Source organism: Mytilus edulis, chromosome 6 (assembly GCF_963676685.1).
Source record: "Mytilus edulis chromosome 6, xbMytEdul2.2, whole genome shotgun sequence".
Lineage (NCBI taxonomy): Eukaryota > Metazoa > Mollusca > Bivalvia > Mytilida > Mytilidae > Mytilus > Mytilus edulis.
In genome coordinates this window covers 82,425,760-82,443,961 of record NC_092349.1, presented here as the reverse complement: position 1 = coordinate 82,443,961, position 18,202 = coordinate 82,425,760, and the positions used below count along the sequence as shown (strand labels likewise).

Genomic DNA, 18,202 nt, shown 5'->3' with positions numbered 1-18,202 from the left:
ATTTTCAGTACTGAAAAATGGCTGAAATTTTCAGTACTGAAAAATGGCTGAAATTTTCAGTACTGAAAAATGGCTGAAATTTTCAGTACTGAAAAATGGCTGAAACTTTCAGTACTGAAAAATGGCTGAAATTTTCAGTACTGATAAATGACTGAAATTTTCAGTACTGTAAACAACTTTTTCTCAACATTACTGAAAATGATATAAAAATTTATGTACTGAATAGTGATGTTTCCTAAAAGTACTGTTTATATAGCGGCATTTAATGTACTGATAAGTAATGTTTCCTAAAAGTACTGTTTATATAGCGGCATTTAATGTACTGATTAGTAATGTTTCCTAAAAGTACTGTTTTTGTAGCGGCATTTAATGTACATGTAAACGCTAGTCAAATTGTTGGTAGTGTAGTAGATGTGCTTTCCTCGGATTTAGTTTGTTACCCGGATATGTTTTTCTCTGAATCGATTTTTTTAAAACTTTTGAACAGCGGCATACTACGTACTTTTACCTTTTATTTATTCCACAGAAGCCATTTTAATCATGACTTGTGTTTATAATAAATCGTCATTTAACATGCCTCCAACATCTTCGGTTTCAAAATACAAACTCAGTTTCCAGTTTTTTCTTTTCAAGTGGTTGGAGACAAACGAGATCATGCGTCCTAGTCTTAAACTTTCAACTTAAAAGATGTTCTGAATTGTAACGACATACTACGGTTAGATTAAATATTTTTAAACTGTCGGATGTTTATATTTATTTATTTTTTCAAACCTGACTTTCCACTGAACTATTTGACACGCTAATATTTTTCTTTAAACACATTTTAAATGAATCGATGACTTCTATTATGGCTGTGGTCTTCAAGAACAGGTGAAAGATACTGCTGTTATTTTTCATTTTAATTACGTGTTGGAGTTATCTTTGTATATTTGACTTTATATTTTTAACCTTAACTGTTTAGCTTATTTGTGGAATGGTCAATTTGGCATGGCTCGGTATTGTGAGTCTTTTGTAGACGAAACGCGCGTCTAGCGTGTATACTAAATTTAGTCCTGTTTATAATGAGTTTATTTACACATCCCACCATTGTGTTATTGTGAAATGTCATGTTTTGTATTTGTGTCTTTCAATTTTGTTTATGTGCTGCCTTTTTAAGAATGCATATACTGCTTTTTTGTTTTTATTGACTAGATTTGTATTTGTTATTAAGATTATTACACAATGTTGACTGCTGTACCCTTGTTTTGACTTTTAACCTCATATGTTTGTTTGTTTTGCTCACACACTGTTGTCAATACAATAGAGTTATATTCGACTGTTAAACAAGTGAGAGGTTAAGCTAGCTATAGAAACAAATTTAATTCACCATTTTCTGCATGAGGATATATCGGTACCAAATCGGAAATTAAACCAAGAGTTCCAAATGGTGAAGTTGAAATCATCCCTTCGTAAATTTTACGGACGCCATCACGAGTTGGTTGACCGTTATGAAATAACCGTTTCACAAATGATATCGGATATGTTCCTTGCGTCGTAACCACAATCCCCTTCCCTTTCATGAATTTGACCTACCGAATTAGACTATTTACCGGATTTGTAATCACATAAGCAACACGACGGGTACCGCAGGTGGAACAGGATCTGCTTACCCTTCCGGAGCACCTGAGATCACCCCTAGTTTTTGGTGGGGTTCGTGTTGTTTATTCTTTAGTTTTCTATGTTGTGTCATGTGTACTATTGTTTCTGTTTGTCTTTTTCATTTTTAGCCATGGCGTTGTCAGTTTGTTTTAGATTTACGAGTTCGACTGTCCCTTTGGTATCTTTCGTCCCTCTTTTAATTATTTTCCATTCCTTTGATATGTTTGAGCTTTTGATTCTGTCATTTGATAAAGGTCTTTATACTTTGCCTCAGAGTTCGGTATTTGTTACTAGTATATGATTTTTTTTGTCTTTTTGTCTGTGTTTACAAAATGCATTGATTAGCAAAGGCAGGTAATGCGCTATCAAAATAATGTTTCCGGGGTGGTTAGTCCCTGTCTAAAATGCCAAGGGATAATCGTCTATTAAACAACCGGACCCGCAGATTGAAATGTTAATTACTGTGTTCCCATTTTGAAGATCTTATTTTCAGAGCGACTGGCCTACAAACAACACAAAAGTTTTGTGCAGTTTGTGCTCTAGGATGATCATTTTAAGAAAATCGTGTAAAAAGTAAAATCACAATAATACTGAACTCCGAGGAAAATTCAAAATGAAAAATCCCTCATCAAATGGCTAAATCAAACGCTCAGTCACATCAAACGAATGGACAGCAACTGTCATATTTCTGACTTGGTACAGACAAAAACAATAGTGGATCGAATCTAACTTTCGCTCACTTGTTTGATAGCCGCATCAAATTAAAAATTAATATATTTTGAAACAATCCACTAGATGTTACATAATACATGCTTGTATGTACGTGTATCATTGTTAACTAGAGATAAGATTTAATGTAGTAGTAGAAGAACTTTATCAGTGAGGACACAATTCGGATTGAAGGACTGATATGGCTACAACTGTTTGTTTGTTAATAGTTGGCTTGACTTCCACGATTGCAGGTGACAGTAGCCAAGATGTTTCTTCTAATGGTAATATATATAGTGCGATATGCAAATTATACATGCCATCTTGTGCTTGCTTGTAACATATTTGTTTGTTTTTATAGTGATTGAGATGATAACACAATGCAGATTGTTGCACCCCTATTTTTGACATTTTTACCTATTATAAAATTAAGAATGGAAATTGGGAATGTGGTAAAGAGACATCCACCCGACCATTAAAAAAAAACAGTAGTAGGTCACCAACAGGTCTTCAATGTAGCGAGAAATTATGTTAGCATATGTTAGCGGCAATAAGTGAAATTAGACATTAAGCTTAAATCCTAGGCAATAAGCTCACGCCTAGACATTAAGTCTAATGCCTAAATGATGTTAGGCATTAGTCTTAAATCCTAGGATTTAAGCTTAAGTCCTGAAAAATATGTCCAGGCATTAAGCTTAATGCCTAAAGTATAAATGCGAGTAAATAAAAGATATTTATTCAATTAAATAAAAATTATACATTTGTTATATAATAACATTACGAGAACTGAAGTTTAAAATGTCATCTACTGGAAATAAAATCACAGATAAAATATGTTGTTATATTAAAACTCATCAAATATTACTTATAAAACATGAAAACTTGATACAAATGTGTGTTAAAATCATTTGTTATCACAAGTTGTCGAACTGTGGCACCGACTATTGCACTTTCTCCCTTTTTTCTTGCATTTGCACCGTTTACTTAAACATTTAGATTTACAAGAACATTTTAAAAATCATTGACCTACGGATAACGACCGATGGGTTGCTGCCTCACGTACACTTAAAGTTGTTTCACAATAAATTTCCTCTTCTAGAATTGATATTTTGTTTACATATTCCCATCTCATTTGTTCCAAATGTTCCTAGAAGTTGTCCAAATCTTGTAGCCACGACAGCATTGCTCTTATCATTGACCTGAAAAAATAAACAGATAAAATTCTTATGCAGGCAGTTTGACTATTTTCATTAAAATATCAATAAAGAATTATTTCTGAGAGTAGAATTAATTAGGTATTTGCAATTTTTTCCAGTGAATAACGAAATGAATTTGTGTTGCATATGGTGATTTTCAACTGTCTTTATGGCATTAATCCGCATATGATTTTCATCAGGTGCAGATCCTGGGTTTACTTACTTTTACTGGTTTTCTTTCTGTTTAGTATTTAATAAACATGACATATTAAATGATGCAGTCAAACTTTTGATTAAATATCTTACCTGAATGACTCGGCCGAGTAAATTTCTACTGTCACCCATCCCTCTATCGAACATAGGTATTGGTACGGCAACTGTTTGCCCAACTTCTGCCGTCCCTAGTTCCTTTTTGCTCCTGGCTATCATAGTGTTTGCCTGCTTCTGACAGTTGACTGTCCATGGCTCCAGATCGATGTCGAACTCTGTTGGTATTAATTGTACAATTTGGACATACCACCTTCAAACCGTATCCCTCTTCACTTACAGTAGTATCACATATAACATGAATGTGTTTGTCACATTTACTACTCATATGAGCTCCAGATGTATCCTTTTCACATACATAGCACTTTAAGACATTCTGAAAAATAGTTTCCATAAATAATAAAGTAAAAAAAAAGTCATTTGGTGTAATCATAAATATTTATAAAGCCGGACTAGAATAAATCAGTTTCTGAAATTTAATTACAGTTTTGTGGTAATACAGGTTTTTATTCATAATGATCGTTTGACTTAACACTCAATTAAAAAATACGAAGATGTGGTATGCTTGTCAATAAGGCAACTGCCCGCCAGAGACAGAATAGTTTATAAGATAAGACCTATAGGTAACCATACGGCCTTTAACAAAAACTTTTACCTCATAGTAAGCAGACTCTTTTTGCTTAAGCTCCGAATATCATTTCTGTGGTTTATCTGTTATACATTACTTGGAAGTACTTTAGTTCAAGCTCCCGCAAGGATTAAAGAGTCGTTTTATTTTTTTTTAAATATTTTTGAGTATTTTCGACTTACCTTTTGCGTTTCATCAGTGATTGAAGTAGAAGGTTCCACATTTGGTCCTGCAATAGATTCTGGTATATCGGAGGCATCGACAATGTTTTCTGTTTTATTTTCAGTTGCAGGTTTATGATTTAAGGGGGCTCGCGGGTCTAAATCATTTTTTTGTCGAGCCTTCGACTTTAGTCGAAAAAGCGAGACTAAGCGATCCTACATTCCGTCGTCGTCGGCGTCGTCGGCGGCGTCAACAAATATTCACTCTGTGGTTAAAGTTTTTGAAATTTTAATAACTTTCTTAAACCATACTGGATTTCTACCAAACTTGGACAGAAGCTTCTTTATGATCATAAGATAGTATCCAGAAGTAAATTTTGTAAAAATAAAATTCCATTTTTTCCGAATTTTACTTATAAATGGACTTAGTTTTTCTGCGGGGAAACAACACATTCACTCTGTGGTTAAAGTTTTTAGAATTTTAATAACTTTCTTAAACTATCCTGGGTTTGTACCAAACTTGGACAGAAGCTTGTTTATAATCATAAGATAGTATCCAGAAGTAAATTTTGTAAAAAAAATAAATCCATTTTTTTCCATATTTTACTTTTAAATGGACTTAGTTTTTCTGCGGGGAAACATTACATTCACTCTGTGGTTAAAGTTTTTAAAATTTTAATAACTTACTTAAACTATCCTGGGTTTTTACCAAACTTGGACAGAAGATTGTTTATGATCATAAGATAGTATCCAGAAGTAAATTTTGTAAAAAAATAAATCCATTTTTTCCATATTTTACTTTTAAATGGACATAGTTTTTCTGCGGGGAAACATTTCATTCACTCTGTGGTTAAAGTTTTTAAAATTTTAATAACTTTCTTAAACTATCCTGGGTTTGTACCAAACTTGGACAGAAGCTTAATAATGATCATAAAATAGTATCCAGAAGTAAATTTTGTTAAATAATAAATAGATTTTCTTCCAGTTAATAAAATTGAGAATGGAAATGGGGAATGTATCAAAGAGACAACAACCCGACCATAGAAAAAACAACAGTGGAAGGTCATCAACAGGTCTTCAATGTATTGAGAAATTCCCGCACCCAGAGGTGTCCTTTAGCTGGCCCCTAAACAAATATATAGTCCAGTGATAATGAACGCAATACTAATTTCCAAATAGTACACAAGAAACTAAAATTAAAATAATACAAGACTAACAAAGACCAGAGGCTCCTGACTTGGGACAGTCGCAAAAATGTGGCAGGGTGAACCATACATAAATGTACAGTCTGCAGTTGTTATTAAAACATTTATTAGATTCATAAACTATCCTGAATGTTAACCAAACTTGGACAGAAGCTTCTTACAATCAGAAGATTGTATCAAAAGGAATATTTTTATTGAGTTTTTTTCCTCATTTTTGTTGAGTCTGCGATTTACAGCAAAAGTAGGCGAGACACTGGGTTCCGCGGAACCCTTACAAATTTTTTAATTTAATATAAGATTTCGCTAATTTTTTCTATACATGAACTTTATCTTATACCTAATGGAAAAATAAAATAAAAAAGAGGGGTCACCGTTCATTTACGCTCACAATCTGCCTTCGAAAGAAACAAACATTTTTGTAAAGGTACTTTTTTCTGTTGAACTAATAGGAGAAAGAGAGGTAATATCGAAATAAAAAAAGAACCTAATTACAGAAATCGCTAAAATTTTACAGTTATTTAGTTTATGTATAGCTTATTTGAAACCAAGAATAAAAAATATAGGTCACCGATGAGTAAAAAAAGATATTTTAATTGTAATGCCTACAAATAGCATTTTTGCACCAAAGGGAGATAATTTCGAGCTTTTTGAATGATATCTACATTTAAAAAGTCAGCTGGGGCCAACACGAATTGATTTTTTGGAATGATTTTTGTGCCATATGATAAAGTAACAAATACTTAAGGTAATTTAAAATGAAAATTAAATATTTGATTTTTTTCTGAAAATCTTATACCCGCGAGCCTCCTTAAAGACTCTGTCTGGAGCGTAAGTAAGTCCTCTTGCTTTTCTAAGGTCACCAATATTTCTTTCGGAAATTTGGTTTCTGATGTTAATCCAGTTGTTGCATATTTACCAATTAAGGCTTCAGAGGGGGAACGTCCAATGCCTTTGTTAAGAGCTGAATTCTTTTAAATCTGGGCGAACTTGATACCAGTTGACCACTTTGTTGATTCATTGACCTTCAGCCATGCAGTTAGCATGTCATGGATATCTCCATTTGATCGCTCAATGCTACCCTGTGATTGGGGATGTCCCGGTTTCCCATGAACGATAACAAGTTCTGGCCACATTAAATTTAGGTTCACACTACCGATCAGATCAACTCGATGAAGCCCAATCGTGATCGGGAGACCGGTCTGACTCAATCGACAAGAATGTTCAGGATAGCCTACCTTGCTCGTCATCGATCTGGCTTTCTATCCGAGAGTTTTTGACATGTCAAAAACATTCGAGTAAGGATCGAGAAGCAAGTCACCCGAGAAGAGATCGAGAATTCGTCGAGTAGCGGTCGAATTGATCGGGAAAGGATCGTGTAGAGATCGAGTTTGGTCGGAATACAACACATTTACCAATCAGTACTCGATCATTTCGACCTTTGCTTAATATTAGGAATATAATTAAGAACATACTTTATTGCCAAAAAAAAATCACTAAAATCACATAAATTCTAAAATTTCACTTATTGCCTAAAATTCATGTTCCACAATAGGATGAATAATCATCACCAAATTTCAGGTAATAAGCTTAATGCCTGGAAATTTCAGGCAATAACTTAATGCCTAGGCGTTAGCTTATTGCCTAGGATTTAAGCTTAATGCCTAATTTCACTTCTTGCCGCTAACACTAGTTTATAAATGTTTGTTTTGTTCACACGTCCTTGTCAATATAATGAAATTTGACTAGCAAGATATTAAGCTACCTTTAAAAAAGGTTTAATCCTTCATTTTTACATAAGAAAATGCCCATATCAAGTAAGGAATATGACAGGTGTTATCAATTCGTTCGATGTGTTTGAACTTTTGATTTGGCCATTTGATATAGGACTGCCTCATTTTAATTGAGTTCAGTATTTTTGTGATTTTACCTTTTATTTCGTTAAATGACGGAACCAAAACTAAAAAAACAACTATACATGCGTTTTTATTTGTTTTCAACTATAGATTGCAGGTCAGATATCATTTTGTTGAAGAGGCAAGTGGATAGCCTGCAGAGACAAAATACAGAAATATTGACTAAATATGAGAGCATTATCAAACTTCTTGGAAATGAGGACGGAGAAAAAAACCTTTTTGGAAAGCGTATTTTGCTTCCAGTCTCAAGTAAGTTAAACTATACAGTAACCCTCCTCCAAATAAGTATCCAACACTCGCCTTTAAGAAAACTACACGAGAAGCAATTTAACTGGTTACGAAACTGTATCTTGATTCTTAATTCAATAAACTGATAGTTTTAAAAATCAATTGAAATTTCAGTTGTCAGTTCTAACAAAAAAGTATAACAAATTTATTGAGCTTAAAGGCACATATCAAAACCTGACAAAACCATACGCTACCAATTATAAATTAACGGAAAAATTGAAAAACAGATGCGCTTTTACTGATTTTGTACAGACATTTTATGAAGAAGTTTTTTTAGAAGTATATACCAGGGACGATTACTCTCCTTACTGTTAAATTCCTTTTGTCGATAAGTCCAAAGTGGAAAAACGATCATTAAATAATAAAAGGACAAACAATTTACAATTTTCATATTTTTGCATTATCAATCATCAATATACTATGACGAATATAATGTAAAGTGGTTGTAATTAGATAGATATAATTTATTTCAGCAGTCGTACCTCCAACAGCAGTCGCCTTTTCTGCAGCGCTAAAACATAACATTCAGCTCGGTCAGGATCAGCTTATTGAATTTGACAAAGTTATAACTAACATTGGAAATGCGTATGATTCTCGCCACAGTCATTTCACTGCTCCATGCAAAGGAATATATTTGTTTTCTGGTTCACTGTTTGTCGGAGGCTCACAATCTGCCCACGTTGACATGGTAAAAAATGGAAATGCTATTGGTTATTTGTGGGCCAACAGTGATCATCACATTAGTACAGAAACCGTAGTTGTAACATTAGAAACGGGAGATATGGTTTGGATGAAGCACAGAGGAGGTCAAGCATCAATTTATGGTCATGCGTTAGAACAGTACAATACCTTTTCTGGAGTGCTTATACACCAGTTGTTGTAAACGAATCATTTAAAACATTCACTTTGATTCATAAATATACGAAGATGTGATATGAGTGTCAATGAGATAACTTTCCATAAAAGTATCAATATGTAATAGTAAACCATTATAGGTCAAAGTACCTTCTTCAACCCGTAGCCGTAGACCACACTGAACAACATTTAACATTCAACTGACAGAAAGCTTTCGGATTGCCATGTCAATCATATAAACCACATGTATTTAAAAAAAAAAAAACATGTTACACAAATGTGACTATCGTAAAAACCACATGTATCTAATATACTTGATTCGACTGTACTAGGGACACTACACAAATACTTCAAGTAATAGAAAATACTGTATGTCCTCGTGATATAATTTTATGCACCTATGACTTAGGAAGCATGTATACCAATATGTACTACAATGAACTTATAAGCGCCATAGAAAATGTGTACACTGACATGCGACAAAGCGATTATGAAATTCCATTAATCAATAAAAATTATCTTATAAATATACTCAAACTAGTACTATATACTAATGAATTTGAATTTGCCGGAAACCATTTCGTCCAGAGAATTGGTTGTTCAATGGGTGCAGTTCCGTCACCCTCTATTTGTGATGTTAGAGCTTACACATTTATAAGCTCGATCTTGGAAAAATTTCCATTTAATAAACAAGTTATCTTACACAAAAGATTTCGCGATGACGGCTTGATTTTATTTTCTGGAAAGTTAGAACAACTTAAAGTGCTATTCGATATAGCAAATTCAGAACATGAACTACTGAAGTTTACTTTTGAATATTCCAAAACGTCTGTTAATTTCTTAGACGTCACAATATACAAGGGCGATCGATTTCAGTCCACTAATATATTAGATACAAAATCCTACATTAAAAAAACCGAAACGTATCAGTTTCTAAATAGAACAAGTGCACACCCAATTGGAACTTTTAAAGGTTTTGTAAAAGGGGAAACTCTAAGACATTTACGTTTAAACAGCAATCAATCTAATCTTGAAAATGTTATCAAACATTTTGAATCTAAGTTATTAGAGAGAGGTTACTCATCCAACGAAATTCACAATTCCATAAATTCAGCCTTAAATACTAAAAGAGAAAAGGCAATGAAATATAAAAAGAAATATAAGAACAAGGGCACCCCTTTAACTATGATCACTAAGTACCATCCCTCGATTCGGAAGCTATCAGCAGTATTACGAAAACATTGGTCAATTATACTTAATGACCCTACTGCATGTAAACTATTCAGTCGGCCACCTATCATTGCTTACAAAGGTAACAAAAATATGTCAGATATAATAACCTCTGCGGTGGTCAAGGTCAATCAATTAACTTAACTTCTACTTATTGAAGTTTAATCAATGCAAGTATTCCTTAATTGATATAACATATTATAGTCTGCTATAGATAGAACATCACATATACATAAAACTTTAAAAATAATAATATAAAATACCAGGATTAATTATTATCACCATCCCTAATGGAAGCTAACTTTTGTATGTAGTTAAAACCTAATTATGTTCTAAATGCATACTTTAGGCGAATAAACACCTATCATTACATAAAACTAACTAATTCAACTATGAATATATTTAAGTAATTACATCTTAATACATGTAATATGCTCTTTTGTTTCCTCTGAGATGGGAAAGATATTGAAATCTTCTAAAGATAAATTCACCTGTATATATACCGTCCTTGAAACTAAGCATCTAACAAGAGTATCATAATGTTTAAAATTTTGGCTGGGCGACTGATGATCGGAAGCCTTAGAAAAATCCGTGAAATATGCATGTGTTAAAATAAATACGGAGTTGAATAAATAATATATTTAGGAAGAAGTACGTGTTATTCCTACTTTAACAGGTCAGGACCACTACCTTATATGGAAATGCATAAATTAGCATACTTATGTTCTCGCACATGTATATGTTTATTTACATGTGACGCAATTTATCTTTACCTAGGTTTTTAACCAATCCACTAAATGAGTCACAATGCATGATGGACTACTACGTGTTTACAATCTTCCAAGAACACGTGTTATTTACTGAAATACAACACATTTTTTCGTGCAACGCGGGATTCACAATTTCGCTTAGTTTTTCATTTTGTGTATCCTCATTTATAGTTCGTGATATAAAGTATTACTTCCATGCTCAGATTAACGAAGAGTTGTTTCTATGCGAAGAAAACAGGGTTTGAATTATCCGATAAATAGCCATTAACATGTTTGACGATGGCACAGAGATTTCATGTATTTGTCCACCAGAAAGCAACGAAACAACAGCGAAAAAAAACACAATTACCCATGAGACAAACTTACTAGTGTAAAGTAAGCTGTCGATAACAGCCGGTGCTGATATTCACGAGTACAGCAATTTCCGTATAGATAAATGAATGCAAATGTGTGATCCTTGAATTTTGTGTTCTTAAAAAGGCGTAGAAATATTTACATACATGACAGTGTTAACAAAATCTATAATTCCAAACTGTTCCCTTTGTTTTGAAGGTAATGAAGTCAGCAACTGTAGTTTCAGTGTGTTCGTTTTTAACAGGCTCAGACTTTTGCCAAACTGAATAAATCATTACAGCTGATTTCGTATACCTGCAAAGTAAAACTTTACAATATGCAATCAAAGCAAGCAAGCTGACCAAAGTTTTGCTCTACATGCATTAGGAAATAAGCTGTAATGATGTTATCCATATGTATGTGCGACATGGTGGAAATTTTATATGTTTTGTGAAAATTGCAGCGTTGGATCTATAATAAAAAAGAAGACGTGGTATGATTGCCAATGCAACCGCTGTCCACAAGAGACCAACATGACACAGAAATTAACGTTTATAGATCACCGTACGGCCTTCAACAATGAGCAAAACCCATACCGCATAGTTATAAAAGGCCCCAATATGACAATGTAAAACAATTCAAACGAGAAAAACTAACGTCCTTAATTATATAAAAAAAAAATGAACGAAAAACAAATATGTAACTCATAAACAAACGACAACCACTGAAATACAGGTTCCTATGCAATATATCTATTTTGATGGGATAGATTTCTTCTACTTTTATACATTTAGTTGGGCCGATTTTTTTTTTTTTTTTTTTTTTTTTTATTGTTTTACACAAGTAATTTTTGGGTCATTTATAGCTTACTTTTCAGCATTGAACCTATGACTGCTTACTTTACTGAAACAGAATAAGTCTTTGTTGGTAAGATGTCTCTTTGGCACTCATACCTCATCTTCTTATTTCTATATACAAAGCACGTTTTCGAAAAAAAAATATAATAGGTAATATGGCACCCACTATGATCCAGAGACTTTTAATATTGGAGATATTTTACATATGTCAGGACAGCAGCCAAATGATAAAAAAACCCTGAGGTATATTTTGTTATAAAATTAGCAACAAACGGATATTATCGATGGATGAAACTATAAAAAAAAATTGAGCTATAAACCGTACCTCCCCTTTTGTCCAGGGTTAGGACCCCCTTTTAAAATGGCTGGAAGCGCCCCTGCCGCTTTCATAAAACTTAATTTTAGCATACTGAATATTATGATGTTCTAACTTTAAGTTCAGGTCCTGTTAAAAAAAAATTTACTCATTCAGTACAGAAAGAAGTGTTTCAATGAAAGTTTCATGTTTTTCTAGGCAGAAATGATTTTGGAATGACATTTAAATACTGGTTGAAAAAAGCTTAAATGATTTTCTTACTGGACAGTGGTCACTTCATTGGATAGTTCACTGTTTCGTGTCGTGAAATTAATGCAGGTCCAATTCATACAAATGTCATAACAATGCACAAAACCGGTTCAACTACTTTTGCAAGGCGGAAAAGAAAGTCGAATCCTGAAGCCAGTAAACAATATTTTTTTAATCTGAGCATGCAAATTGAAGATTACGTTATATATTTTACATTAAATATATTTGCAGAATAAAAATATTGGTAATGAGAGTCCCAGACAATATATCAGTTGACTGTTTTTCCACGTGTTTAAGTAGTATTTTACTCGTAGTAGCCCACAATGCATTGTAGTTCATTGAGTCGATTGGTCAGTTTTTCAAGGGCCATATTGGCCTTGTGTTTTGGAAATTACTATGCAAATATATTCTGACGTCAGAAAATCTAGAGTTCTCGACCTGTTTAATGTAGTTAGAAAATATGAACTAGTTTAATAGCATAAAACATATTTGTATATACATATATATTTAAATAATCATCAGCTATATATAACTATAATATAAATAGTTATTCCACACAATTTGAACTATTTTATGATAAATGCTACAAGGACAACAAATACAGGTGTCGTTATAATTTAACCATTTTATTGATTGTGGCGCGTGCTCTGTTATTTTACAAAAATATTTTTGTAACATCAATTCTTGAAGCATCTAATAGAGAAGCACCAAAAAAGACAGAAAAGAAAGATCCAATTACTCCGGAAACTTTAATCGAACTATGTGATACGTTTAAAAATTCTTCAGATTTACTTGTTATAAGGGATTTGGCAATGATGATTTTGAGTTTTTCAGGATTTCTTAGATATGATGAGGTCAGTTCGTTACGCTTTTGTGATGTAAAAGTACACGAATCTCATTTAATTTTGTGTATCGAAAAAAGCAAAACAGACCAATATAGGAAAAGTTCTGAAGTCTTGATTTCTAAGGGTAATTCATCTGCTTGTCCTTACACAATGTTTCTAAGGTACACTAAGTTAGCAGGTTTCGTTGATTCTTGCCAGCAAAATTTTTATTTGTTTCGGCCTATTTATAGATCTCGTAATACATGCAAGCTTATTACTAAAGATAAAAAGCTAAGTTACACGGCGGCTAGAGAGTCCATTCTTAAGAGAATTCGAACAATTTGTCCAGAGGAAAACATTGGTCTTCATTCATTCAGATCCGGAGGGGCCACAATGGTGGCAAACGCCGATGTCAGTGATAGATGCTTAAAGAAGCACGGTAGATGGAAGTCTGACTCTAGTAAAGACGGTTACATAGTAGATTCCACTGAGAAACGTTTGAAGATATCTAAGGTATTAGGCCTATAGATTACCCCTTTCTTTGGTTTTCTATCACGTACGACGGGCTGTCGGCAAATTTGAATTTGTGTTTGAGTTTTATTTCTTTTACTGCCATGTGTACAAAGAAGGTATTGTTAGTGTGCTGTCAATGGCGGAAAAGGGTGTCATTTGTGTGTCTGTTGTCTGTAGTATAGAGAATACTACTTCAAATTGTTACTGGTTCAGGTTAATAACGTTCCTTGGGTTTCGATATTTGTCTCGACATTTTTTAATTGAAAGTAATCGAGTGATCGAAGTGATCGTAATATAACGACTGGATTATTCGGGTTACTTCAAAAGTTATATACATTTCTAAATCGTTATTTTCTTATGTAACTGATCAAAATATTGAAAATCGGAAAATGCTATGCTGTGGTGAATACTTTAACGAAGAGATGCATGTATAATTTATTGTTGTACGTGGAGCTTAACTCCTACAAAATTAGTTGCCGCACGAGAAATAGCATTAAAAAGTGACATTTGTATTCTGAAATGGTTATTTTAACAGACCTACAAGTTCAAATTTCGTTTTTTTTCCGGTCAATTGGTATAAATGTCGTTTTGGGTGGCGTGTACGCTGTCCGGTGTTGATAGACGTCTTATTAAATCTAAAAAGTACATGTTTTCATTATTTTATGCGTGAGGGGATCGGTTCTGATTGAGAACATCGTGAATGCGTGAGGGGACGTGAAATCATATCTTTATATCCAAGCTATGAGTTCTTAAAAGTTACCTAAATTTGGGTAGGTTGTTCATGAAAAAACACATTTGAATGCATATATAAAATATAAGATAGAATTTTGAAATAAATTGTGGAAAGATAGGTTTTATAATATCTTTTACGAGGAATTGAAAAAAGAAAATGTATAAGCCTGTAAAAAATAAAGAAGATGTGGTATGATTGCCAATGAGACAACTATCCACAAAAGACCAAAATGACACAAACATTAACAACTATAGGTCACCGTACGGCCTTCAACAATGAGCAAAGCCCATACCGCATAGTCAGCTATGAAAGGCCCCGATAAGACAACGTAAAACAATTCAAACGAGAAAACTAACGGCCTTATTTATGTAAAAAAAATGAACGAAAAACAAATATGTAACATAACGACAACCACTGAATTACAGGCTCCTGACTTGGGACAGGCACAAACATGAATAATGTTTTCTTGATTTAAGAAAAAAAATCCCTATATATCAACCCAATATATATTTTTTTCGCAAATTGTTTTCTCCCCTTTATTGTTTATTTCAAAAAAATGATTGTGAGAATACAAATTGTGATGTTTGTTAACACAGCTACTTATGCATAGGTACTATTTCTGAACTAAACAAAAATGAAGTACTGCAAATTCACTTTTAATATTTAGTACTATTTCTTTACTTTAAAACTATTATTTTATAAAGGTACTTGTATTTAACAGTACTTGATTTGTACTAAATATTTTGGTACAGAAATAATATAATATTACACATGTTTGAAAATCATAACTTTCAGATGCGGAAGTGTAACGGAAGTAACCAAAAATCTGAAGTACCTAAATTTCAAGTACAAATAAATTACTGTAAAATACAGGTACCTAAATATTACAATAATTTTAGAGTAAAAAATAGTACTGAATATTAAAAGTAGATTTCCAGTACTACAATTTTTCAATGCAAAAGCAGCTGTGTAAACATTTTGATATTTACAATAAACCACCAAGTCTTTATGGGGGCAGATTTGGGCAAATAATCGGTTTAGTTATTTGCCCAAATCTGCAAATATTGATAAAAATTTATAATTTATTGGTTAGACTGTTTATTTATATAATGAAAAGTTCGGTGCATTTGAAATATGAAATTATAAAAATTGGCGCAAATGTCATACGCCCAATTATTCACGAATTTACTTGAATTAGCAGTCAAGCCATCAAATTGCAAATCTGTCTCAAAATTTTCAGATTTGGGCAAATAACTAGGCAGATTATTTTCCCAAATCTGCAAATTTGAAGAAAGATTTGCAATTCATTAGTAAGACTGTTTATTTATATAAATAAACCTTGCTGGTTAATTGCTTCAATCCCAATATATATTTAAACGAATATCAAAATTTGGGTTTTCTTAAACTTTTTTTCGAATAAGCAAATTCAGGGGAAATAACTATTTTCGTAAAATATTGGGCTGATAGGGAAAATTTGAATCGTTGACACATATTTTTTATTTTTTATTTTCGTAACACATATTATGACAATTACCTTCCCAAAATTTGTTTCAAAATTCTATCTCATATTTTATTAATGCGCTCAAATGTGTTTTTCATGAACAATCTAACCTAATTTATGTAACTTTTAACAACTAATAGATTGGATATAAATATCGTCCCCTCACGCATTCAGGATGTCCTCAATCAGAACCGATCCCCTCACGCATAAAATTATGACAAAATGTACTTTTTAGATTTAATAAGACGTAAATCAACACTGGACAGCGTACACGCCGCCAAAATCGTCATTCATACCCATTGACAAAAAAAAAAATGAAATTTGATCCTGTAAGTCAATTAATATAACCATTTCAGAATACAAATGTCACTTTTTAATGCAATTTCTCGTGCGGCAACTAATTTTGTAGTAGTTTAGCTCCACGTACAACAATAAATTATACATGTATCACTTCGTTGAAGTATTCTCCACAGCATAGCATTCTCCGATTTTAAATATTTTGATCAGTTGAATAAGAAAATTTCGATTTAGAAATGTATATACCTTTTGAAGCGGTGATAATTACTCCACTCAAGCACAACCGGAAAATCCTCTCACGGTTTTCATTGCAGAACCAAATGTTCTGCGTGTGTAGATTACCAGCCGTGACCTTGCCGACTCTAAATAAAGCTTATCAATTTATTAGTATTACATCGCATGTTGACAACTGCGAGTCAACATCGTTTTTTTTTTTTGTATCTTTAGCCTAAATTGAACCTTTGTGTTTACATTGTTCATGTAGTTCACATCGTTTTTCTATTGTGTGCCAAGTCTATATCATTGTGTTAACCTCGTTAACATCGAACTCTTAAACGCATATATGGTTGCTCTGCCTTTGAAGTATAGATTATAGATACATGCGTTATTTATCATTTCCTTTGCGTGTTATCGTGGTCTTTTTATTTGTCTATATTTTTCACTTTTTTCTGTTTAGTGGGTCTAAGGTTCATTATAAAAGGTAATATCCTTTTCGAGTAGCTCGGTATTTTTACATCCTGCCATTATTCCATCTTTTAATTGTATTCTTGTTTTTCATTTTTGCTTTGGTGCTTTGTCTGTAAGAGATTTTATTTTCATTTTTTTTCCATTTGGACTTAGAGATAAAGATTATAACATAATACTGACTGCTGTACCCCAATATTTTACTTATTTTACTTTTAACCTTTTATGTCTGTTTGATTTGCTCACACATTGTTGTCAATATAATGGAATTATATGCGACTGTCGTGAAAGTGAAAAATTCAGCTACCTTTTCAAGAGGTTCAATCCATAATTTTCTACACGAGGAAAGGCCGGAACCAAATCATGAATTTTACAGTTTTTTCCATTTCTCTTATTCATTCAGCTTGGATTTAGACATAACTTTTCGTTTTGAATTTGCCTTGAAGTTCGGTATTTTGTTATATTATTTTTTTATCTGTTTTCTTTGATAACTATTTACATCACTGGGTCGATGCCACTGCTAGTGGACGTTTCGTTCCCGAGGGGTATAACCAGCCAAGTAGGCAACACTTGAATGCCAATAATGTAATTTTGAGAAATTTTCTGTTTACAAAACTTTTAATTTTTCCAAAAACTAAGGATTTTCTTATCCTAGGTATAGATTACCTTAGCCGTATTTCGCACAAACTTTTGGGAATTTTGGATCCTCAATGCTCTTCAACTTTGTACTTATTTGGATTTATAAATGTATTGATATGAGCGTCACTGATGAGTCTAATGTAGTAGAAACGCTCGTCTGGCGTACTAAATTATAATCCTATTTTCACCACTGGGTCGATGCACTGCTGGAGGACGTTCAAACAAGTACAAAGTTGAAGAGCATTGGGGATCCAAAATTCTAAAAAGTTGTGCCAAATACGGCTAATGTAATCTATACGCACAAGGATAATAGTTACGCTGAACGGTGCCACTGGTCACCTGAACAGAAACGGTTAAAATTGAGTCTATACGCGACAAAAAATAGTACATGATTTCC

General features: G+C 32.9%; 1 protein-coding gene across 1 annotated transcript; it reads left to right on the top strand.

Moving 5' to 3' along the window:
* The first annotated feature begins 2,497 nt into the window (after positions 1–2,497).
* Positions 2,498–9,756, top strand: LOC139526841 (complement C1q-like protein 4). The gene is made up of 3 exons (XM_071321987.1): positions 2,498–2,630; positions 7,807–7,965; positions 8,478–9,756. Exons 1-3 carry the CDS (start codon positions 2,549–2,551, stop codon positions 8,885–8,887), a joined length of 651 nt encoding a protein of 216 aa, XP_071178088.1. The 5' UTR covers positions 2,498–2,548; the 3' UTR covers positions 8,888–9,756.
* Positions 9,757–18,202: the final 8,446 nt, after the last annotated feature.

What these genes read in the sequence shown, in the direction of transcription:
- LOC139526841 (XM_071321987.1), top strand. Translation starts at nt 2,549, where the DNA reads ATGGCTACAACTGTTTGTTTGTTAATAGTTGGCTTGACTTCCACGATT. An exon ending in CCAAGATGTTTCTTCTAATG is followed by an intron (nt 2,631 to 7,806) that starts GTAATATATATA and finishes TTTCAACTATAG; the next exon opens with ATTGCAGGTCAGATATCATT. An exon ending in TATTTTGCTTCCAGTCTCAA is followed by an intron (nt 7,966 to 8,477) that starts GTAAGTTAAACT and finishes AATTTATTTCAG; the next exon opens with CAGTCGTACCTCCAACAGCA.